The 17,474-nt window shown below is 40.7% G+C and overlaps 1 protein-coding gene across 4 annotated transcripts in view; it reads left to right on the top strand.

Annotated features, from left to right (window-relative positions):
- ACBD5 (acyl-CoA binding domain containing 5) overlaps positions 1-17,474 on the top strand; it is a 50,539-nt gene that overhangs the window by 8,198 nt on the left and 24,867 nt on the right. For all 4 annotated transcript variants that reach the window (XM_062211148.1, XM_062211149.1, XM_062211150.1 and 1 more), the window contains exons 5-8: positions 5,990-6,104; positions 14,175-14,309; positions 15,481-15,684; positions 16,452-16,558. In XM_062211148.1, coding sequence (XP_062067132.1) covers positions 5,990-6,104; positions 14,175-14,309; positions 15,481-15,684; positions 16,452-16,558 — 561 coding nt within the window. The remainder of the gene's footprint in view (positions 1-5,989; positions 6,105-14,174; positions 14,310-15,480; positions 15,685-16,451; positions 16,559-17,474) is intronic.

The raw sequence follows: 17,474 nt of genomic DNA, 5'->3' as shown, positions 1-17,474 counted from the left end.
AGATTGATCTTCCATCTGCTGGTTCATTCCTCAAATGGCCGCAATGGCCGGAGCTGGGCTAGGCCCGAAGCAAGGAGCCAGGAGCTTCTTCCAGGTTTCCCGTGTGGGTGCAGGGGCCTAAACACTTGGGCCGTCCTCCGCTGCTTTCTCAGGTGCATCAGCAAGGAGCTGAATTGGAAGTGGAGCAGCCAGGACTTGAACCAGAGCCCATATGGGATGTCAGTGCTGTAGGAGGCAGCTTAACCTGCTGTGCCACGACACTGGCCCCAGTGTTTTTATTTTCTAATAAAATTGTTTATTTTAGAGGCAGAGAGGCACAGACAGACAGACCTCCTATCCACTTGTTCAAGGAGAATGCCTGGAAGCCAGGTACTAAGTCTCACAGTGTGGGTGGCAGGGACCCAACCACTTGAGCCATCACCTGCTGCCTCCCAGGGTCTACATTAGCAGGGTGCTGGTATCAGGAGCAGAGCTGGAGCTGGAACTCAGACACTATGGAGATGTGGACATCAGAGCATCTTAGCCGCTGCAGCAGATTTTCTGTGAATGCATAAATCTTTCAGAAGCAGAGTAAGATAAGGGGACTGTTAGGTTCTCTCCTTAACTACTAAGGGGAGGCATTCTCATTACCTAGCTCTTTCAGGTCTGTCTACCACATCGTTTTGAGAAATAAATTTTTTAAGAAATCATGGATTTTATAGATGACCTGAAAGACTTTTTATTGAGGATCATTTTTATGTTAGACACAGTTCAGAAGTTGTGAAGTTTCTATGTGATGTAATCAGACCAATTTTTTGTTTGTTTTCTTCTTTAAAACTCTTTTGTGTTGCTGAAAGTTGTGCCCTTTGTTACATTTTCACAATTTTTATTTAGTGGACTTTATCTACAACCAAGGACAAAGTTTAATTCCTGTTAACTCTATCAATAACACAATAACAAAGGAGCCTTTCAGAGGCAGAGAAAGATAACCCAAAGCCTTTTTGGTTTCATTAATTATTGTTTTTTCTTTACATAAGTGTCATTTTTTTTGGAAAGATTTATTTATTTGAAGGCAGAGTTACAGAGAGGCAGAGAGAGAGAGAGAGAGAAAGGTCTTCTACCTGCTGCTCACTCCCCACTTGGCCGCAATGGGTAGAGTTGAGCTGATCTGAAGCCAGGAGCTAGGAGCTTTTTCTGGCTCTTCCGTGAGGGTGCAGGGCCCAGGGCTTGGGGCATCTTCCACTGTTTTCTCAGGCTGTAGCAGAGAGCTAGATTGGAAGTGGAGTAGCCGGGACTCAAATAGGATGCCTGCATAGCAGGCAGCAGCTTTACCCACTATGCCACAGTGCCAGCCCCCTTAAGTGTCATTTTAATTCTTAGGATATATTTCTGTAATATAAAGTCAAATTGAAACATTTAGTAAAATTTCCCTATTTTTCCTGTCTGATTTTATTAACTAATGGTATAACCAGTTTTAAGTGTGAGGTCAATGAGATAATGTGCATTCCATCCCTGTCCCTGCAAAATATTAAAACTATTCCATCTCTCTGTCATTCGTCCTTTCAAGTAAATAAAAATAAACAAAACAAAAGAAACCCGTGTTTTCATCCTGCACCAAAAAAGACTGAGGAATTTAGTCTTTGCTTTAACTGAATGTATCGGTACCTTTCCAGGACATTTTCATGATCTAAAAATGATGTGTGTCATCAAAGAAAAGTGCTGGACAAACCCAACATATTATTATATTTTCAATGCTATTTTTCTATAATATATATGATTTACCAAATATTTGTTACCCACTCTTCATTTGCACAGGTTATAATGTATTTAATTAACTTAATTAACATAACTTCAGATAAGATTTCTGAGGGTGAGTAGACAGGTTTGCCTGGGTTTGTCTGAATGTGTGTCTCTGTCTTTTTATCATGTTGTGTGGGTGTGGGGGGTGTGCACCTGCATGCCACTTCCTGTATTTCAACATTTCTATCTGTGTGAGAACTTCGCAAATGGCTAGGAACTTCTTGGTCATATTTTTTTAAAGTGTCTCTAATTTAGAGAGTGAAATCTCTAATTCTGGGTATATTTTGCCCAGTCATTTGTGTACTGTCTGCTATTAAAACTCTAGCTGGCCCGCGCTGTGGCTTAACAGGCTAATCCTCCGCCTTGCGGCGCCGGCACACCAGGTTCTAGTCCCGGTTGGGGCGCAGGATTCTATCCCAGTTGCCCCTCTTCCAGGCCAGCTCTCTGCTATGGCCCGGGAAGGCAGTGGAGGATGGCCCAGGTCCTCGGGCCCTGCACCCCATGGGAGACCAGAAGTACCTGGCTCCTGGCTTCGGATCAGCGCGATGCGCCGGCCGCAGCGGCCATTGGAGGGTGAACCAACGGCAAAAAGGAAGACCTTTCTCTCTGTCTCTCTCTCTCTCTCTCACTATCCACTCTGCCTGTCAAAAAACAAAACAAAACAAAACAAAAAAAACAAACTCTAGCTTACTGAAAAAATACTCTGTTTATATTTGAACAGTGCTCTCACATAATCCCTTTATTTAATTCTGACATCAGGAGGTCCATAATTCCTCCCTTTCTATTATGGGGTTTAAGAAATCCAAACACTGGCCGGCGCCGTGGCTCAACAGGCTAATCCTCCGCCTTGCGGCGCCGGCACACCGGGTTCTAGTCCCGGTCGGGGCACCGATCCTGTCCCGGTTGCCCCTCTTCCAGGCCAGCTCTCTGCTGTGGCCAGGGAGTGCAGTGGAGGATGGCCCAAGTTCTTGGGCCCTGCACCCCATGGGAGACCAGGAGAAGCACCTGGCTCCTGCCATCGGATCAGCGCGGTGCGCCGGCCGCAGCGCGCTACCGCGGCGGCCATTGGAGGGTGAGCCAACGGCAAAGGAAGACCTTTCTCTCTGTCTCTCTCTCTCTCTCTCTCACTGTCCACTCTGCCTGTCAAAAAAAAAAAAGAAAAAAAAAGAAAAAAAAAAAAAAAAGAAATCCAAACACTAAATGAAGCAGCTCTACAAAAGGACAAATTTGAGAAAGGTGTTTTTTGGTTTTTGTTTTTTTTTTTTTTTTTAATATATAAGCTTTAATTGAAATAGAACTAAAAGCAGTTTTGGAGGAGGATCAAAGATATTGAATGGGATCAAGATGGGTACGTGGTTGGCCTACCAGGGGTTCTGCTGAATGAGTAATGTAAAAGGTGCTGACTTTACATTTGAATGGTCTCTGCCATTTCTTAGCTCTGACTTTGGTTACGTCAAAGTAAACATTACCCTGTGGTTTCAGTTTCGGATTTGAACCAATTCTCAAAATTATTATTATAATCTGAATTATTATAAATCAGATATCTGTAAAAATGCCCTGCCCCCATATCCTTAATTTTATAACAAGTATTTGCCTTAGCAAATTTTATGATAAAACATTCTTTTCACTCTCATTAACTCATACAGCAATTAGATAATTTACGATGTTATATAATTAAATTATGTCACTAAAGCCAATTATCATAAATCTTGTTCATTCTGTATAATCTCTCTCGGTAACCTTCCCCTCACCCACATGTGCACATTGTGTGAGTGATAGTTTCTGTGTGCATATCTAAGCTCAAAATCATGTCGTAGCTTCTGATTGTCTCCGACTGTTCATGATCTATCTGCCTTTGGTTTAGAAATAAAAGCATTGTTTGTACAAGAATTTTGGAGTTTTAAGCTGGCTTATTTATTAAAAGCCTTCTGTATTCTGAACACTGGAAATCAGAGAGTGAATGAGAACAGATGGAGGCCCCTTTTCACTGAGCATACAGTCTATTGTGCAAGACAGAGAGTAAACAATCAGGAAAGCAGGGAGAGTGACTAACGAATCCAGGGTTACTGTGAGTTTTAAAGATACAAGTAGCCACTTTAAAACTGCATATAAGGGCTGGTGCCGTGGCTTAACAGGCTAATCTTCCGCCTTGCGGCACCGGCACACCGGGTTCTAGTCCCGGTTGGGGCGCCGGATTCTATCCCGGTTGCCCCTCTTCCAGGCCAGCTCTCTGTTGTGGCCCAGCAGGGCAGTGAAGGACGGCCCAAGTCCTTGGGCCCTGCACCCGCAAGGGAGACCAAGAGAAGCACCTGGCTCGTGGCTTCGGATCAGCATGATGCGCCGGCCGCAGTGGTCATTGGAGGGTGAACCAACGGCAAAAAGGAAGACCTTTCTCTGTGTCTCTCACTATCCACTCTGCCTGTCAAAAAACAAACAAACAAAAAACTGCATATAAGTTGAAAAATATGTAAGAAGAATAAAAGAATTTGCTTGCTTAAAAGTAAGAAATTTGGAGACAATTTAGTAGTTAAGATGCCTATTAAGATGATTATCTCCCATATTGGGAAACCTGGGCTCCTGATAATGCAGACCCTAGGAGGCAGTGGAGACGGCACAAGTAACTGGGTTCCTGCCACCCACGTGGGTCAGTGGTTTGAGTTCCTGACTCTGGACTTCGGACTTTCCTAGTCCCAGATGTTGCAGGCATTTGGAGAGTGAACTAGCAGATGGGGACTCGTTCTTTTCCTCTGCCTTTCAAATAAATAAATTTAAAAATTTTTAAATAGATTTGATTATTTTAATAATAAAAATAATATGTATGTATAAATGCAAAAAGAATCATGTATAAAATGAACATAAGGTCTTCCCCATTCCCTCCCTTTTCGTAGTAGTAATTACTTTTAGTTATGTTTTGTAAATGTATTCAGAAAGAAAGTAAATACTTATTATTAAGAAAGGAAACTAATATTGATATCATACCGAATATACTGTGTAGCAACTACCTTTTTTCCTGTAAAGAAAAATTAGAAATATTTTCTTAATTAACACACACAGCTAATTTTATTCTTTAAATATTACAAGATACTTCATATGTAAAAGTTCTTTAATTTCCTGCTCATTCACCAATTGCTGCTTATTGGATTGACTGCTTTTTCAGTTATTTACCTGGCTCTTTCAATTTGATGATTTGAGTTTGGCCCATAGTTGTGAAGGTGTCAGAAAGTGCTAACCACGTCCAACTGTTGTGCCTTTTTAGAAATATTACCCTTGGGGTCAGCGCTGTGGCATAAAGGGTAAAGCTGCCTCCTGCAGTGCTGGCATCCCATATGGGTCCCGGTTGGAGTCCCAGATGCTCCACTTCTGATCCAGCTTTCTGTTATGGCCGGAAAGCAATAGAAGATGGCCCAAGTGCTTGGGCCCCTGCACCTGCTGAGAGACACAGAAGAAGCTCCTGGCTCCACATTAGTAGGAATCTGGAATTGGGAATGGGGTCAGCTCTAGAATCCAGGCACTCTGTACCTGCATGAAGGTGTCCTAAGCAGTGGCTTCACTACTATGCAAAATACCCACCCTAAGTAGTATGCTTTTAAAAAAACAGGAACAATCTTTTTCTTATCAGGATTTGGAATTCATTGAAAGTTAAATATATGCTGTATATTAAAACTATATTAAAAATTTTAAGTATTCAGAAGCTCCAGGCTCCTGGCTTCAGATCAGCCCAGCTCCGGCCGTTGTGGACATTTGGGGCATGAACCAGCATATGGAAGACATCTCTGTGTCTCTCTCTGCCTTTGCCTCTCTGTAACTCTGCCTTTCATATAAATAAAAATAAATCTTTTAAAAAATACTACCCTTGGTGCTAAAGAACAGACATCATAATTTTACGCTAACCCCATGGTATTCAATTCTATTTAATTAAATCTCCTTACTTTTTATGTAGAGTTTATAGGTTATTGTATGAGTGTTAAATGAGGCTTATGTAAAATAGTCTTCAAAATGAGATTCCTTTTAGATCTTTAATATATGAGTTCTGGAGTCTTTCTTGCATTATACGTATTTAAGTATGTAATTAATGTAGATCCTTTAGGGAGAGTATTGATGAACTTTAAATCTCAAAGGCTGGAGAAATTGGAGCTAGTAGATTATTTGAAGTAATGTAGATGAAATCTGTAGTTTGTGATTTCACAATATTTGTTTCCTCTAATTACAGATTCTTGAAACTATGCCGATGACTGAGAAAGTTGAAGAATTGCTGCATGTCATAGGTCCATTTTATGAAATTGTAGAGGACAAAAAGAGTGGCAGGAGCTCTGATTTAACCTCAGGTTGGACTATTTTATCATTTTAAATTCAGCAACAGATATTACGCATGCATTAATATTTAATATCTAATTTGTATTTTTACTTTCACATGCCAGTCCGATTGGAGAAAATCTCTAAATATTTAGAAGGTAGGAATAATGAAATCCATATAAAAGCTTTGTTTAAAATTTACACACCAAAAGAATTTTGCACAAATTTATATAACTTTGGAGCTTGTCACCCAGGAATTTTCATTCCAGTCAAACACATTTTGTGAAATTTCAAAATATTGCAAAATCACATGAGGTTTTAACTCTTTTTTTTTTCTTTTAAAGATTTATTTATTCACTTGAAAGAGTTACAGAAAAAAAGGGCAAAACAGAGAACGATCTTCCGTTTGCTGGTTTGCTCCCCAGATGGTTGCAACAGCCAGCGCTCAGCCAAGCCAAAGCCAGGAGCCAGGGGCTTCTTCTAGGTCTCCCATGAGAGTAGCAGGGGCCCAAACACCTGGGCCATTCTACTGCTTTTCCCAGGCCATTATCAGGGAGCTGGATTGGAAGTGGAGCATCCAGGACATGAACCAGTGCCCATATAGGATGCTGGAGTTGCAGGCAACAGCTTTACCTGCTACACTATAACTCCAGTCCCAAGATTTTATCTCTTAAAAATTTTTTTATTTACTTATTTATTTATCTGAGAGGCAGAGAAAGAGTGATCTCATCTACTGGTTCACTCTCCAAATGCCTACAATGGCTGAGCGGTGCTGAGGCTGAAGCCTGGAACTGGGAACTCAGTCCAGCTCTGCCATGTGATGGCAGGGAACCAAATGCCTGAGCTATCACCTGTTGCCTGCCATGGTCTTCATTGGCAGGCAGCTGGAGTAACAAGCTGAACTGGGTATTGAATCTAGCTACTCTGACACAGGATGCAGGTTTCTTAACCTGCCTCAAATTGATTTTTTTTTAATTTTGTTTTTTAAAGATTTGTTTATTTGAAAGGCAGAGTGACATTGGTTGAGTTGGGGGGAAAGAGAGAGAGAGCAAGAGACAGACTGATCTTTCATCCACTGGTTCACTCCCCAAATGACCGCAAACAGCCAGGGTTGGGCCATTCTGAAGTCAGGAGCTGGGAACTCCATCTTGGTCTCCTACATGGGTGACAGAATCCCTGGTACTTGGGCCATGTTCTGCTACTTCCCTGGGTGTATTACCTGGAAGCAGATGCTAACTTAATCCACTGCACCATAACACTGGCCCCTGCTCCAAGTTTGTAACCCTTAATTTTTATTTATTTATTTGTTTATATATTTATTTTTTTTTGGACAGGCAGTGTGGACAGTGAGAGAGACAGAGAGAAAGGTCTTCCTTTTGCCGTTGGTTCACCCTTCAATGGCCGCCGTGGTAGGCGCGCTGCAGCTGGCGCACCGCGCTGATCCGGTGGCAGGAGCCAGGTGCTTATCCTGGTCTCCCATGGGGTGCAGGGCCCAAGTACTTGGGCCATCCTCCACTGCACTCCTTGGCCACAGCAGAGAGCTGGCCTGGAAGAGGGGCAACCGGGACAGAATCCGGTGCCCCGACCGGGCTAGAACCCGGTGTGCCGGCGCCGCAAGGCGGAGGATTAGCCTAGTGAGCCGCGGCGCCGGCCTGTAACCCTTAATTTTTAAGTTATTAAAATATGCCAGGTGGTTCACTTAAAAATGTACAAAATTTTGATAGAACTCATGTTTTTACTATGATGGATTGCGTTTTTCTTTTCTTGAAAAAAATTGTTGATTTTTATTTACTTGAAAGGAGAAAGACAGAGATCTTCCATCTACTGGTTCACTCGCCATATACCCTGCAACAGCCTGTACCAAGCCAGAGTCAGGAATTCTGTCCAGGTCTCCCATGTGGGTGTCAGGGTCCCATGTACTTGAGCCATCACCTGCCTATAGAGTATGCACTAGCAAGAAGCTGGAATTGAGAGTGGAGTTGGGATTCCAACCCAAGCACTCCAATATAGGATGTGGGAGTCCCAAGCAACACCTTTAATTGCTGCACCAAATATGTGCCCCCCAATAAATCATGTTGTCTATTTTGCTTTATGGATTATTTTAGCTAAATCAGAGATTAAATTATATTCTAGCTAATGTCAAAATCAACGTGTTTATAGTATGGTTTAACTCCAGCACAGCAAGCTAAAGACATCAGTGAGTTCACTTAACCTAATTTTTTTAAGAATTTTGTTTTTAATGTTCTCAGTAAAGGATTGACATGGATCTATTTTGCATATTAGCAGAAACTGAATAAAATACAAGTTTTCTTGCTGTTAACTATAAACATGTTTTTTTTTTATTTTTTAATTTTTTTATTTGACAGGTAGAGTTATAGACAGTGAGAGAGAGACAGAGAGAAAAGTCTTCCTTCCGTTGGTTCACTCCCCAAATGGCTGCCACGGCTGGCGCTGCACTGATCTGAAGCCAGGAGCCAGGTGCTTCTTCCTGGTCTCCCACGTGGGTGCAGGGGCCCAAGCACTTGGGCCATCCTCCACTGCCCTTCCGGGCCACAGCAGAGAGCTGGACTGGAAGAGGAGCAGCCGGGACTAGAACCCGGCACCCATATGGGATGCTGGCACCGCAGGCAGAGGATTAACCACGTGAGCCACGGCACCGGTCCTATAAACATGTTTTTTAAAAAAATTTTCTTAGCCCAGTAAATGAGACCACAGGAGTTAGTTTAAATGAGAATTCTGTATACTTTATATAAAAATCAGCAGAGCTGGGAGTGGGGTTAGGTGTTTTGTCTAGTGGCTAAGACAGGTCAGATGCCTGTGTTCCATATTGGAGTACCTGCACGTAATACCTGGCTCTGGCTCCTAATTCCAGCTTCCCACCAGTGTAGATCCTGGGTGGCAACAGGTGGTGGCTCAAGGAGTTGAGTTCCTACCAACCATGTAGGAAAGCTGAATTGAGTTTTTTGGCTGCAGGCTTTGTCCCCTGTGCAGCTCAGGGTGTGGTAGGCGTTCTTAGAGTGAGTCAGCAGATGGGATAGCTCACTCTTTCTCTCTTTCTCTCATTCTCTTCCTCCTGTTTCTTAAAAAACAAACAAACAAAACAAAACAAAAAACAAAACAGCCAATACCAGGCTCCATATTAAGAAACAAAAGAAAAACCAGCCTGCATGCATCCTCCCCTCTCTTTTGGCACTCCTGTTTATAAGGCATCTTATAATAAGAAACAGGAATTGCAACTTTTCAGAGCAGTGATCTTCCAGGACCATAATAACCTTGTAGTTTGTATCTGTCACAGTAGTAATAAACTCTGTGCAACTGATAGTGACTGCTTATGGGCCATACCTCTGTACTGAACCCTCCTAGAGCTGATGTGATTAGAAGAGTCAAATATTAACAAGTAGTGTCCTTATAGTTTATGCTTATTCAGTTCAGAAAAAAAATTCTGTCTCTGTTAAGTATATTATCAAGCATATTCCAGAGAGGAGTAGGTCTGAACCTGCTTCAGTGGTCCAGCTTTCTGGAAGGAGGAAGATATTTAAACAGCTAATTACTAAGCAAGGAAGAGTAAGTAATAATAATAACGATGCAAGTCCATCATCACGTAGCTATAATTTAAGAATCCAAAAAGTTTTGAAACCCAAAGGTTGTTTGAAACTTGCTTAACTGCAAAACCCATCCTATTTGAACCAGTTAAGGGCAGAATCTGATGTGAAGTGTCATGAGACTGTTTTTGAGTGTTTTGTTTTGTTTTTTTAAGATTTATGTATTTATTTATTTTTTATTAGGCAGAGACAGTGAGAGAGACAGAGAAAAAGGTCTTCCTTCCATTGGTTCACTCCCCAAGTGGCTGCTATGGCCAGAACTATGCCGAGCTGAAGCCAGGAGCCAGGTGCTTCTTCCTGGTCTTCCACACAGGTGCAGGCACCCAAGCACTTGGGCCATCCTCCACTGCCTTCCCGGGCCACAGCAGAGAGCTGGACTGAAAGAGGAGCAACCAGGACTAGAACCCGGTGCCCATTTGGGATGCCAGTGCTACAGGTGGAGGATTAACCAGTGAGCCACGGCGCCGGCCCCTGCAAAAATCTTTTAAGAGTGCTGCCTGATACTATATTGGAGGATTACAAATATGCCACATAGTATTTGTAACAGGTGGACTTTGCAAAATTAGAAAACTAAGGATTTCAAAACATATCTAGGGGGCCTGTGTTGGGGTACAGTGAAAGGGAATTATGCTACCGCTGCAATGCTGGCATCCCATATGAGCACCAGTTCAAGTCCTGGCTGCTCTGCTTCTGATTCGGCTTCCTGCTAATGTTCCTGGAAAGATAGTGGAAGATTGCCCAAATCTTCATTCCCTCCCACCCAAGTGGGAGACTCAAATTGAGCTCCTGGCTTAAGCCAGGCCCTGACTGTTGTGGACATTCAGGATGTTAACCAGTGGATAGAAGATTTCTCTGTCTTTCAAATAAATAAGTCTCAAAAAAAAAAAAAAACAAAACAAAACAAAACAAAACAAAAAAACCCATATCTGTATCCAAGGGTTGTTATGTAAGGGATCAGGAACCTGTACTACATTTAATCTGAACCATTCTGATAGACACCACTTAGATTCTCTTTTAGATCTTCAGAGAAATGCTGTTGTAACTGTGTATGTATGTCATTTTATATCTATGGAAATGTATCTGGGAGAGATGATTTGGAAATGGAACCAGAAGTGTTTGATGGAAGTTTAGAATTTTCTAAGATATTAACAAGTCGCTTGGCAGGCATGACTTTTCAAAAAAAATTAAATTTTTTTCATAATATTTGAAAGACAAATGAGAGAAACAGAAAGAGAGAGCTTCCATCCACTGGTGCATTCCCGAAATGACTACAACAGCCACGGCTGGGTCAGGCCAAAGCTTGGAACTCTATCTTGGTCTCTCACAAACCCAATTACTCGAGCTGTCACCTGCTGCCTCCTAGGGGCTGCATTAGCAGGAAGCTGGATAGGAAGTGAAAGAACCTGAACTTGATACCAGGCATTCCTGTTTGGGATGTAGGCATCCCAGGTGGCAGCTTTTACTGCTGTGCTACACACCTGCTCCAGTCATAACTTTTGTAAAGAAACCACCTTGGGGCCCAGGGTTGTGGCCTAACGGGTTAAGCTGCTGCCTGCTGAGCTTGCATCTCATATAGTAAGCTGGCATCTCATAAATAAAATAAATCTTTCAAAAAAACAAAAGCACACAAAGCATCTTTTGAAAAGTAGCCATTTAGGGCCCCGCGCTATGGCATAGCGGGTAAAGCTGCCATCTGCAGTGCCAGCATCCCATACGGGCACCAATTCGAGTCCTGGCTGCTTCTCTTCTGATCCAGCTCTCTGCTGTGGCCTGGGAAAGCAGTAGAAGATGGCACAAGCCCTTGGGCCCCTGCACCCGTGTGTGAGAGACCTGGAGGAGGCTCCTGGCTTCCGGCTTCGGATTGGCGTAGCTCTGGCCATTGCGGCCATCTGGGGAGTGAACCAGTGGATGGAGGACCTCTTTCTCTCTCTTTCTCTTTCTTTCTTTCTCTCTCTCTCTCTCTGCCTCTCCTCTCTCTGTGTAACTATTTCAAATAAATAAATAAATCTTTAAAAAAAAAGAGAAAAGTAACCATTTAAGCAGTTAGAACAAATACATTAGTTTCACATGGGTAGAATATACCTATGTGATAGGTTTTGAAATCAGGAAGTGTCCTATTTCGTAATTTTTCAAGATTGTTTGGGGCCGGCGCCAGTGGCTCACTTGGTTAATCCTCTGCCTGCGGCGCTGGCATCCCTCATGGGTGCCAGGTTCTAGTCCCAGTTGCTCCTCTTCCAGTACACACACTGCTGTGGCCCGGGAAGGCAGTGGAGGATGGCCCAAGTGCTTGGGTGCCTGCACCTGTGTGGAAGACCAGGAAGAAGCACCTGGCTCCTGGCTTCAGCTCGGCATAGTTCTGGCCATAGCAGCCACTTGGGGAGTGAACCAATGGAAGGAAGACCTTTTTCTCTGTCTCTCTCACTGTCTAACTCTATCTGTCAAATAAAAAAAAAAAAGTTTGTTTTGTTGATACTTCATGTTTTGTATGAATTTTATAATCGGCTTGTTTGTTTTTGCAAAAAAGTCAGCTAGGATTTTGATAGTGATTGCACTGAATTTGTAGATCATTTTGGGAATTATTGTGATCTCAGCAATATTGTCTTCCAGTCTACAAACATAGGATGTCTTTCCATTTATTTTAATTGCTAATTTCTTTTAGCATCATTTTTTCATTTGCACTATATAAAGTCTTAAATTTTCTTTTGTTAAGTATATTCTTAAAACATTTTCTTCTTTGTGATGCCATTATAAATTGTTTTCTATTTAATTTTTGATTGTTTATTATAATTTATTGAAATATAGTTGACTTTTGTATGTTGATCCCACATCCTCATTGAACCTGTATTTGTAGTGCTTTGTAGATTCCTTAGGATTTTCTGTACCAGAGCATGTCATCTATAAGCAGATTGTTTCACTTCTTCCTTTCTTATCTGAATGCTTTTTATATCTTTTTGTTATCTCATTTCCTTGGCTGAAATTTATAGTAGATTATTAAGTAGAGATGGTGACAGCAGACACCTTTGTCTTGTTGCTTATTTTAGGAGTCTTTTAACGTTAAATAATATGCTAGTTGTGAGTTTTTTTAAATAAATGCCCTTCACTAGATTGAAGAAGTTCTCTTATATTCTCAGTTTCTTTAGCATTTTTAAAATGAAAGTGTTGGATTTTGTTAAATGTATTGTCTTCATCTGTTGTAATAATCATGTGACATTTTCCTTTATTCTTCTAATTGCTGTATTATATTAATTGACTTTTAGATATTGGGTAGGGCTCATCAGTAATTCCATCTGCTTCCCCTTACTCATCACAGAACTACAGTGATGCACTTTTTTTTCTTTGTTTTTAAAGATTGATTTATTTATTTGAAAGGCAGAGTTAGAGAGAGAGAGAGAGAGAGAGAGATCTTCCATCCTTGGTTCACTTCCCAAATGGCCACAACAGCTGGAGTTGGGCTGATCCAAAGTCAGGAGCCAAGAGCTTCCTCTGGGTCTCCCTTGTGGGTGGAGGGACCCAAGGACTTGGGCCATCTTCTGCTGCTTTCCCAAGCTCATTAGCAGGGATCTGGCTAGGCAGTGAAGCAGCTAAGGCTCGAACCAGAACCCATATGCAATGCACTAGACCCAGTGATGCTGTTTTTGCTGCTCTCAAGTAGTTTTGCTCCAGTCATCTGTTTGAAAGCATTTAGGGGATTCCTGTGGTTTTGTTGAAGATGTCCATGGATGGTAGATTTTTTTGGTTTTTCAAAAATTGTTATTGGTTTTTGTGGTTGTCACGGGGAGAGTAAGAAAGGTTCAAAAACTTCTGCTGCCATGATTCTAATAGAAAATAGGGGTAGACATTTGGCCTGTTAACTGATGCTTTAAGTTCAGACTTGAAATATAATAAGTTGTGAACCTGAAACCTTAAAGATAATAAAGGATTACTTTTTTTTTTTTTTTTTGTACTTAAATGGAGTCCCACCATAGTATTGATGAGTTTGTTGGTAGGGTCAAAAAATAGTATCTTCTGCATGCTAGCATATAGCAGATATCTCTTCATTTACCTTGTGTGAAGAGAAGATCATTCAACTGAAAATAGATTTTAGTTAAAAATAAGAATGGGAATAGGAGTGGGAGGAGGAAGAAGTGTGGGTAGGAGGGTGGGTAGAATGGGAAGAATCGCTGTGTGCCTAAAGTTGTATTTATAAAATGCATGAAGTTTGTATGCCTTAAATAAAAGGTTTCTGGGGTAAAAATCATTCATATCTGACTTTACTATTTAGATTGATGGTAACTTAAAAATAACTTATCCTCTGCCTTGGTTCAGAAAGGATTTAAGATAGCTTTATCACTTTGTTGTATTTGAAGGATATGTCTGTATATGTATATTTATATACTATTATGTATAAAATCCTAAAAATATATAAATGTTTATTAATAATATGCAAATTACCATGCTGTTTGTAAATTACATTATTATATATTATAATTTACATAATTAACTGGTTGTTTCATGTTTTAGATCTTGGTAATGTTCTAACTTCTACTCCAAATGCCAAAACTGTTAATGGCAAAGCTGAAAGCAGTGATAGTGGAGCTGAGTCTGAGGAAGAAGAGGTCCAAGAAGAAATAAAAAGAGCAGACCAGAGTGATGATGGTAATTTTTGCATGATGGGTCAATAATTTTACATTAAGTAAGATAAAAGAGTATGAAGACATTTGGGCTGCATTCATACTGAGATTAGTGCATGTGGTGGGACTTGGGCTGTTGGCCCTGAAACCTGGTTTGCTGTGAACAAAAAGGCTCTACTGCAGAGCATAACGACAGCCAGTGCTATGCATAAATGAAATAGGTGCTAATTGAAGGCTGACAAGAATAAGCTACTACTCTAAACGTAATACCTGGAATGTTGCTGTAAACATATATTATTTTAAGGTATTGTTTTTCTAATATGAATATGCATATGTTACCAAGGACAGGAGGGGAATGAAACTCTCATTATCTTACATCAAATGAATCTAGAGAATAGGATACATTGGAATCATGGAGGCCTCGTTAGTGAGATTTGTGGGAAGACTTAGAAAAAGGGGAGAAGGAGAAACTAAAACAAACCGCACAACTTAGTTTTGCCTTCACTTTCCAGTAAGGTGTGACAGCACTTTCTTAAGTGGGCCCTTTCACACTGCTCATTCAATAGAGCAATTTGTCTTTGCATGAAAGAGTATAAGTACTTTGACAGAGTGGTGTTTTTTTTTTTTTTAAGATATATTTTTATTTATTTGAAAGAGTTCTAGAGAGAGAGAGACAGAAAAAGAGAGAGATCTTTCTCCGCTTGTCACTCCTCAGATGACCACAACAGCCAGTGTTGTCGCTGAAGCCAGGAGCCTGGAGCTTCTTAGAGGACTTCCACATGAGTGGCAGGGGCCAAAACATTTGGGCCATCTTTTACTGCTTTTCCCAGGCCATTTGTAGGGAGCTAGATCATAGTGGAGCGGCTGGGACACAAACTGGCACATATATGAGATGCTGACATTGCAGTGGCAGCTTTACCTCCTATGCCACAACACCAACCCCAGCAGACAGAGTGGTTTTTTAAAAGGGATTCTGGAAGATTCTTAGTAAAATGAAGCAGTTTTGAAGCCAGCTCAGTTTGGGGTGAGCTCTCAGTGTTAATAAATCCTTTTTTGAGGAGTAACCCATCTCTCAGGCACAAGTATTAAACTGTTCAAAATGATCATATGGTTGGGGAAATGACTGGGGCATTAGGGTACATGTGCAGAAGCTGCCTGCCTGTGAACTTTCATGAATCTCTCGATTTGCTCCTAAGATAAGAAAATCGTCACGAAACCATCAGGCCATGAAAACTTGGAAATCATTGTGACCAGTGGCTCTGATAAAGACAGTTTTGTTCAGGATATACAGGCAGACATTCATGCCAGTTCATCCTTGAATGGCATAAGGACTGAAGAAGTCAAACCGGTTGATCAGCACTTGGAGCTACCCGGAAAAACCACTGTCTCTGTTCACCAAGGTATGGGCTACAGCTAGTCTTTGTCTAGTCCCTTTCCTCTGAGTACAATATTCTTTCAATAATTTTAAAATACTTAGGAACTGCTTAGAATTTTAAAATCTCTAAGTAATAGCTTATAGTTTATTAAAATTATAAGGATTTATAGCTTTAAAGTTCAGACAGTGAATTAGGGCCAGAGGTTTTATATTCTTGAGACTTTTTTTCTGTATTTGTTCTTAAAATGAAATCTTTGAAATTTTTACAGTTTTCTCTGTTGTTTCTTTTCACTTATGATTATATGATGCCTTTGTTCTCCAATTAATGGTCTAAGTTATAATCTTCCCATCCTAGGAGTGAGTCTATCATATATGGAGTATGTAGTTACTCCTGTCCTGGGAGTGAGTCCATGGTATATGGTAAATTATTGACATTGCTGCAATTTGGTTCAGAAACCAAGAAACATTACTTCTTAATGTAACAGCCAAACTTGGATAGTTGCATTCCAGATTTAGTCCTCTTACTTAGCTGATTTTCTCCTATAAAATTGTTAGACCTTGGAAGATTTTATGTGGACTGTGTATTTGTGGCATTCAATGATAAAATAACTTGTAATCTTTTGAAATAAAAACTCAACCAAATTTAAAGTTTTGGGACGTTAAAGACTGACTTGATAAATCAAACTTTCCTCTCAGGATGAAAATAGTACAGAGCTAATGAATTTTGGAAATAAATGTATTTTTATTTGATTAGAGTATAATTATACTATCTGAACATGTGTTCATTTTTAGATATAAATGATGATCATGTCGAAGATGTTTCAGGAATTCAGCATTTGACAAGTGATTCGGATAGTGAAGTTTACTGTGATTCAATGGAGCAGTTTGGACAAGAAGAGGTAAAAATGATATTTTCTGATTGGTAAGTTTTCAAAGTGGTATATCAGAATTCAGTGCATCACTTCTATTAATAACAGATGTACATACTACTCATCACTTTGAAAACATACCTCTAAAATTAGTGTAATATTTATTTTTAAATTGTTTTTTGATTTCTAAATATAAAAAATTCTGGAATATTTGAAGAAAAATTACTATTTAAATATTCTATTATAAATTATTAACATATTTCTACATATTCTATAAGAGTTAGGATGGCCATTCTGAGGGTACTTTATGCTATTACCTATATTAGAAATATTCACAGATGTTTGATAAAACTGAATATTTTGAAGCAAATACATTTATTTTTCAAATTTCAGTTAAGATGCTGTGTCTGAAGAGAATAATTGAAAAATTATGAAACACTCATAATTTTTTTCTCTTCAGCAACTTTTCTGATACTGACAAGGGTGGTTTTGACAGCTGTGTTTCCCTTTGGTAGTTTTTTTTGTTTGTTTGCTTTTTAAAGATTTATTTCTTTGGGCTGGCGCCGTGGCTTAACAGGCTAATCCTTCGCCTTGCGGCGCCGGCACACCGGGTTCTAGTCCCGGTTGGGGCGCCGGATTCTATCCCGGTTGCCCCTCTTCCAGGCCAGCTCTCTGCTATGGCCCGGGAAGGCAGTGGAGGATGGCCCAAGTGCTTGGGCCCTGCACCCGCATGGGAGACCAGGAGAAGTACCTGGCTCCTGGCTTCGGATCAGCGAGATGCGCCGGCCGCAGCGGCTATTGGAGGGTGAACCAACGGCAAAAAGGAAGACCTTTCTCTCTCTCTCTCTCTCTCTCTCACTGTCCACTCTGCCTGTCAAAAAAAAAAAAAAAAAAAAAAAAGATTTATTTCTTTGGAAGAGAGGGAGAAACAGAGAAAGAGATCTTC

Source organism: Lepus europaeus, chromosome 14 (assembly GCF_033115175.1).
Source record: "Lepus europaeus isolate LE1 chromosome 14, mLepTim1.pri, whole genome shotgun sequence".
NCBI lineage: Eukaryota > Metazoa > Chordata > Mammalia > Lagomorpha > Leporidae > Lepus > Lepus europaeus.
This window is presented reverse-complemented; position numbering and strand designations above follow the sequence as displayed.